The sequence below is a fragment of the Caretta caretta genome, chromosome 2 (genome assembly GCF_965140235.1).
Source record: "Caretta caretta isolate rCarCar2 chromosome 2, rCarCar1.hap1, whole genome shotgun sequence".
NCBI lineage: Eukaryota > Metazoa > Chordata > Testudines > Cheloniidae > Caretta > Caretta caretta.
In genome coordinates, this window is record NC_134207.1 from 77250446 (window position 1) to 77257864 (window position 7419).

At 40.5% G+C, this 7419-nt stretch overlaps 1 protein-coding gene across 5 annotated transcripts in view; it reads left to right on the forward strand.

Annotated features, from left to right (window-relative positions):
- The window catches only part of LOC125632406 (opsin-5-like), a 69886-nt gene extending 66247 nt beyond the window's left edge, over positions 1 to 3639 (forward strand). For all 5 annotated transcript variants that reach the window (XM_075125252.1, XM_048840530.2, XM_075125253.1 and 2 more), the window contains exon 6: positions 180 to 3639. In XM_075125252.1, the coding sequence (XP_074981353.1) occupies positions 180 to 797 (618 nt within the window). In that variant the 3' untranslated portion in view covers positions 798 to 3639. The remainder of the gene's footprint in view (positions 1 to 179) is intronic.
- The last annotated feature ends 3780 nt before the right edge of the window (positions 3640 to 7419 follow it).

Sequence of the window (7419 nt, forward strand, 5' to 3'; positions counted from 1 at the left end):
TTATCCAAGTTCAGAATAGCTGTGTACTGAGTAGACAAGATGAAAAGTGAGGAAGGCATAGAGAGAGACTTCAGCAGATGCATTAGTCATGATAATGTCTTATGTCCACACTAGTTTGGAAGTATGTTTCTCACATATGCTGTTTTATCTAACACCACTTCTTTCCTCTTTCCTTTCAGATGAGCATTGCTGTATGCATTGGATTTTTTGCTGCCTGGAGCCCATATGCCATCATAGCCATGTGGACAGCCTTTGGATCCATGGAAGGGATTCCTCCCCTAGCCTTTGCTGTGCCAGCTGTCTTTGCAAAGTCCTCAACACTCTACAACCCAGTTACCTATCTTCTTCTGAAGCCCAATTTCCGAAGCACCCTTGCCAAAGATTTTGGAGTTCTCCAGAAATTATGCATCAGGACCTGTTTTTGCCTCAAGGCCTTACAGAGCTGCAGTTATAGGTCAGTTCTGGAAGTCCGCCTGAATTCATTTAAAGGGAGAAATGAGTCCAGCTGTAACTCGGTGCAGACTGTGGAAGGATGTTCTTACTTCCCTTGTGAAAAGTGCAATGATACTTTTGAATGCTTTAAGAACTATCCAAAATGCTGCCAGGAGAGGTTAAGCACTATGGAATGCACTCCTCGAGAAAGTGTGTCTTTGGAGAGTAGTCTCCAAGCAAAACAGAAGCAGGGTGCCAAGAAATCTGTAAAGGTAGTTGTTCAAGGAGAAGAAAGCACTCAAAATGATAACTTTGAAATCACCTTGGAAACAATACCTGCACACAGCAGATTTGCAAATCTTTAGAGTTTCATTTAAGAAACAATAATGTAATGGTACCAGACTTCTTGATGTAACCTTTTCTAAACAGCCCATCCACTGCCACTTTCTATACAGTTTTCCTGGTTCCCTCACCTGTCCTTTGATAGAATACCTAATGGAGCATGAACTTGTTAAAAAGAACGTTTGACTCTCACAATGCAGACTTCAGTAAGTATCTTGTGCTAACTGTATTCAAACAATACTTACTTAATATTTATATTGCAGTGGTGCTCAGAGGCCTCTATCAGGATTGGGGTTGAATTGTGCTAGGTTCTGTATAAACCTACACAAAGCTGCAGTCTCTGTCCCAAAGAACTTGAAATCCAAGTAGTTAGTCTTACGTTCCTCAAGAGACACCACCCAAACCATCAGTGAAATAAACTGCATATGTTTAGTTATATAAATAATCATGTGGCACCAGCACATTTTGGTGAAGTTTCTATGGTGGTTCATAGGGAAAGTACTTGAATGCCAGTGTCCTAACCATTTAAACTCTAGCAGTGATTCTGAATCATCATCATCATCATGTTCCCATTACGCCTCTGGCGTTTAGGGCAGTGACGAAGCTCCTCCACTCGTGTCTGTTTCTGGCAAGTCTTTCAATGGTTCCCCAGCTGTGCCCCAGGTTTTTCAGCTCGTCTTCCACAGCTCTTCACCATGTTACTTTCAGGTGGCCTCGTTTTCGCTTGCCTTCAGGTGTCCATGTTATTGCTACTCTAGTGATGGAATCAGTTTCCATCTGAAGAACATGGCCAATCCATCTCCAACGTCTCCTGGCAATGATGGTGCTCAGATCCTCTTGGCTGCACTGTGTCAATAGATCTTGGTTTGAGATTGTTCTGGGCCAAAAGATACAGAAGATTTTTCTGAGGCGGGTTCTATGGAATGAAGAGAATTTGGACATGTCATACTTTCTCATTTCCTAGTATTCTGCACTGTAAAGTAATGTTGAAAATACACAGCTCTGATAAATCTTGAGTTTGGTTTTGGTGTTGTATTTTGATGGTTTCCAGACTGTATTCCCCCCTGAAATTCTGAGTAAACCGCTATTTAAATGGATGTTGTTGCAACAGATAGGATATAGCTTGTTGACTTGGGACCTATAGTGTGGCTTCTCATCCTCTGCTTAAACTGTCTCCCCCTTCACCCTCCATCTATTCCCATGTGCATGATGCTTTTGATGTTTTTGTTAGTTTCCCATAGTTGCAGAGTGTTTGTTTAAAATGACATGAGCAGCTGTTTGTTGCAGAGTACAAAACATTTAGCATGTATTAGAGAAAAAGCTCCCGTGTGGCTAAAACACCACGCCTCTTTAAGAGCCATGAACCCTATAAACAAGCTGTTTTGTTTTGTTTTGTTTTTTGAAGGATGTGCAAATTAAAACTGAAGTTTCGATTAGCATTTTCTCCAAAGTCTCTCAAGGCATGTTGTCAGTGATCGGAGCAAATCAAGGGCCCAGTCCCGCATCACTGAGGTTAAAGGAAGTTCTGCCATTGACTTCAAGTGGAATAGGATGAGGCCCTAAGGACTCAATACTGCAAAGGTTCATGTTTCTGCATAACTCTATGCACTGGATCAGCGTTCATGTCACACTCCCAGTCAGAACCCAGCCCAGGCTTATGGATCCTGGTCACATGTCACCTGATGCATGTTGCGCATACATGCTAAGAAGAAGACTCTATGCCTGTGGGTGTCGACATAGCATCTGGGAGGGTACTTCTCAGCCTCGGTAGACCCAGGCTAGCTCTGCTCGAGCTGGCACGCCAAAAATAGCAGTGTGGCCACGGCAGCATGGTGGCAGTTTGGGCTAGGCACCCTAATACAATGCCAGCGGACTCCCCCGGGGGATACTCAGCTAGCCTGAGCTGCCCCCTGTGCTGTTGCAGCCACACTGCACACAGCAGCACTGTGTAGATATACCCTATGAGTAGCCCTACTGGTTTCAATGAGATTTCTTACTGCATGCACACAAGTCTCTATAGGACTGGGGCCTTAGGTGATTGGCTCGCTTCAATGAGATGAAATACCTGTATGTTGTGATTAACTGGAATATGATAAGAATGCAGGACTAGATAAAACAGGAAAAAACAACTCCGTTAACCCACGCCTTCAACTGAAAACACATGTTGGGGGAGAAAATAAGAGTAGTTTGCACTATACAGTGTCTATGTTCTCTGGAAAATTCATGAGTATTTATACAATGGTTATTATATAATGTAAAGAAATCAAGTTAATGTATCACTGTTTCTTCCCTCCAAGTCTGCTTTGGAGTGCCTGAACTAATCATAAGTTTTGAGTGTGGAGTAAAACATTTGCTTAAAAATCAACATGTCACTTTCAACTTTTCTTTTCTCTACAGTTCAGATTTCAGATGACAGGTAGAACATTTTTTGTTTTACAATGAACGTTGAACCCTCGGCTTATTTCTTTTTGGAGTTAATAGGAGCAGGATTGTGCCTTTGAAGAGAATTATGAAGCAATGCCCAGTGTCCACAAGCAATCAGACTGACAGTCCAATTCAGAATTCTGTTTGTTGTTTGAAAAAAGTTTTTCTTCTTATGTTAAATGCTTTTACTGGTGTGATCAGTCACACAAAATTCTCCCCAACCTGTCTGCCTTTGGATTGGTCCATCCATCATTTTCCGGAGTTAGACTATTTTTATGAGTTACTTGCAAATAAATGTATTTGCAAATCATGATGCTGCTGATTACAGGGTCGTCTTGTCATTATTTATTATAACCTTATGAAAAACTCTGGTGTCAATTATTGGAAGAAAAAAACTTCTGTTTTTCCAAGTGAAACAATAAAAGGAGTGATATCATCATATATGGGGAGTGAATTCATACTTATTGTTGCTGATGGTCTGGTGCGATTTTTAAACACATTGAGTAAAATCAACTTTCAAGGACAGGTTTCAGAATAAATGTCAGTAGTAACAGCAGTAGTAGTAAAAGGAAGGGGATTTCTGGGCAGGTGGTAGTTTTTCATGCCCAACACGAAGAAACTAGTGTAAAATGTCATGCCTATCTACAGAAGTTGGTAGAGTAAAGGATATTACCTCACTAATGTCCTGGGCTCAATATGGTTACAACAACACTGTGAAATACCACACTTCTCAAAGTTTTTTTTTAACATTTTGTAAGAGAATATGGTTGCTCGGGATATTTGTAATGGAATATGAAGCCTTTGGCTCTCAAGGTCACCAGTTCAAATCTGACCCAATCAGAAGAGATTGAAAGTCATTACCATCTGGTGGCTGTTTGGAAGGTTTGGTGATACAAATGGGTGATCTCAGATCCTAACAGATGGCTAACCTCATCACACACACAGATGCTATCACAACTGCCATGAAATGGCACTTTTGTTGTCAGGCAGGTGGCTAATAGGAATGATTGATGTTAACATTACTGGTTAGTTTAGATCTTTAAAAACAAACACCTTTGATTTGAAACAAGCTGATGATTATGCACAAGATTATAATTGTTATAAAGAGGACAGTAATCAGTTTTTCTCCATGTCCACTGAAAGCAGGACAAAATAAGCAACTTAGTTTCTAGCACAGACAATGTAGGCTAGATATTAGGAAAAACTTTCTGACTATATGGATAGTTAAGCACTGGAACAGGTTATCTAGATAAGTTGTGGAACCCCATCACTGGAGGTTTTTAACAACAGCTAAGACAAACACCTGTCAGGGATGGTCTAGATATATTTAGTCCTGCCTCAGTGAGGGGGCAGAGGCTGGACTAGATGACTTCTTGACATCCCTTCCAGCCCTATGTTTCTGTGATTCTATGACAGCTAGTCTATGTAACCACATGAAACTATTACCCTCATCCTCCCTCTCCCAGACCTTCCATTTATTTGGTACATTTACTTGTTATGTCTTTGTGTTAAGATAGGTTGTACATTCTTTGGGCAGGGACTGTCTCTTGGTATGTGTTTTTACAATGGATCTCCAATCCTGCCTCAGAGTCTCTGGACCCTGTTATAATAAGAATAATAAATAATGATCGTGTCAAGGTCAAGGACTGAAAGAGCATAGAGACTCAGGGTAGGTCTACACTTATGGTGGCATATAGAGTACAGACACTGTATGCCCTGTTAGCATGGATATAAATAGCAGTGTAGATGGTGAGGTGCTTAAGTTGTATAGTCAATTGCTTGATCACACACTGATACATTATGAAATATACTCAAGAGCCCAAATAACTGATGTCAGTCAGGTTTGCTAATGTGGTACAGGCAAAAGGTTCTATACGATACCTGTGTCCGAAGAGCTATCCTGTGTGGTGATGTTATATTCACCTGACACAAAGTTACACCCCATAAGCCATCTTTTTATACCCCACTTGTTTTACCAGTAAAAGGTACTATATATGTCATTTGAAACTGGATTCAACCCATCAGCTTTTTACCTTGTTCTTCTGGTACCCTGGTGTACACCTTATCATTGTTTTGAAAGCATGCATTCCAAGTCATGATGTACCTTCATCTCTGTACATTCCAGGTACTAAGGAATGTGAAGGTACCTCCTAGGCCTGTACCAGGGTAAACAGACTTGTGAGGGTAACTTCCTTTCTGTTGCTATGAAGAAATAACCATATGTTTTGATACTGACACTTTTCCCATCTACTTAAGCCAAAGTTTACTTCAGCTAATGGAAGGTGTTATGGGATATGTAGCATAAGTGAACAGGATTATAATAAAGGTGCAGGCCAATTTGGGCTATCTAACTACTATATCTATGCTTAATAATATTTGTTTTTAATGCTTAAAATATGGAGAGAGTGCAGATAATACCTTTTATCAGCTGTTTGAGTTTGACTTCCACCTCAGATGTGGTACTTTCTGCCTCCATATCCTTGTTGCTATTAGTGACCCTAAGCTTTTTAATCTCTGCCCCATCCTCAGTGCTCAGTGGTCCCACACTTCCTTGCTTTCTTTTTATTTATATGGCTATAGAATCCTTTGGTTTTAATTCCCTTTCCAAGTTCCAATTCTGCTTGGCTTTTAGCAGTTCTCACTTTGTTCCCACACTTTCTGACCTCCAAGAGGCAGCTTTCTTTGCTGATCCCTCCCCATCTTCCATTCCCTGTAGGCTTTCTGCTGTCTCTTAATCATCTGTTTGAGATTCTTGCTCATCTATCTTGGTCTGAAACCCTTCCCTATTAATTTTTTCTCCTCGCTTAGGATACAGGCTTCAGATAGCTTCTACAACTTTGACTTAAAGTAATTCCAAGCCTCCTTCACATTCAGATCCTTGAGTTCTTCACTCCAGTCCACTTCCCTAACAAATTCCCTTAATTTTTTTAAAGTTTTCTTTTTTGAAAATCAAGGACCCTTGTTGCAGATCTATTTTTGTTTATCCTTTCATTTAGTTTAAACTGAATTAGCTCATGATCACTCGAACCAAGGTTGTCCTCTATAACCAGTTCTTCCATGGAGGTCCTCACTACTCACCAATACCAAATGTAAAATGGCATCACCTCTCGTTGGTTCAGCAACTCTTCGGTGAAGAAATCTTTCAGCTGTCATATCCAGGATAATCTGGATTATTATTATTATTATTTATTATTTTATTTTATTAGCACTTATCCTCCTTATCTGGGAAGTTAAAATCTCCCATAATTGCAAAATTCCCAGAAGGATTTATTTAATTAAAAACATTAAAGAGGTCTCTATCCATATCCAAATCAGATCCTGGTGGTCTGTAGCACACCCCAACCACTGTATCAGAGGAACCTTTAATCGCTTTCTTCCCCAAAGTGATTTTGACCCAAACAGACTGTCTTATACATTCCATCTCTTCTAATTTCTTTACAGTGTACTTTATCATTAATATACAATGCTACTCTGCCACCTTTGCCTTTATTTCTGTCTTTCCTGAACAGCACATGCCCTTCAATACCTGTACTTCTGTCATGACTACTATTCCACCATGTTTCTGTTATCCCTATATCTGGTTTCACTTCCTGCAGCAGTAGTTCTAGTTCCTCCATTTTGTTACCCAGGCTCCTTGCTTTGGTGTACAAGCATCTTAATTGTTGCTGCTTGGCTTCGCTCACATTCCTCCCCTGATTGGGTACAGTCATTCTTGTGCTAATTATCACCTATCTGACTAGTATCAGCACTATCCTTCCTCTTAAACTCCATTCTCCTACCCACTGCTGTTCCTTTCTCCAGTGATGTATCGGATGCCCAACCAGAATTGGAATTTTAAGTGTCTTTACTGTTGTTCCCTGCTGTATATATTGTTTGTTATTACCACAGCATCTAGGAGCTCCAGTCCTGGACCAATCCCTACTGTACTAGGCAGTATAAAAACACAGAACAAAAAGACAGTCCCTTCCCCCAAGGAATTTATAGTCTAAATATGAGACAAAAGACAACAGATAGATACAGGCAGATAGGAGTACAAGGAAACAGTGAAACACTGTTGATCAGCATGATAGCCAATAGTCTCTGCACACCAGCAGTCTAACTGTTGTCAAGTTTTCTAATAGTCCTCATGGGACTGGAGAGTTCTGAGGAGGGATTAGAAGGTCAATAAAGAGGTGGCTTTGCAGATGTTCTCAGGGGCTCCTCCCAAGCATGAGAAAAGGA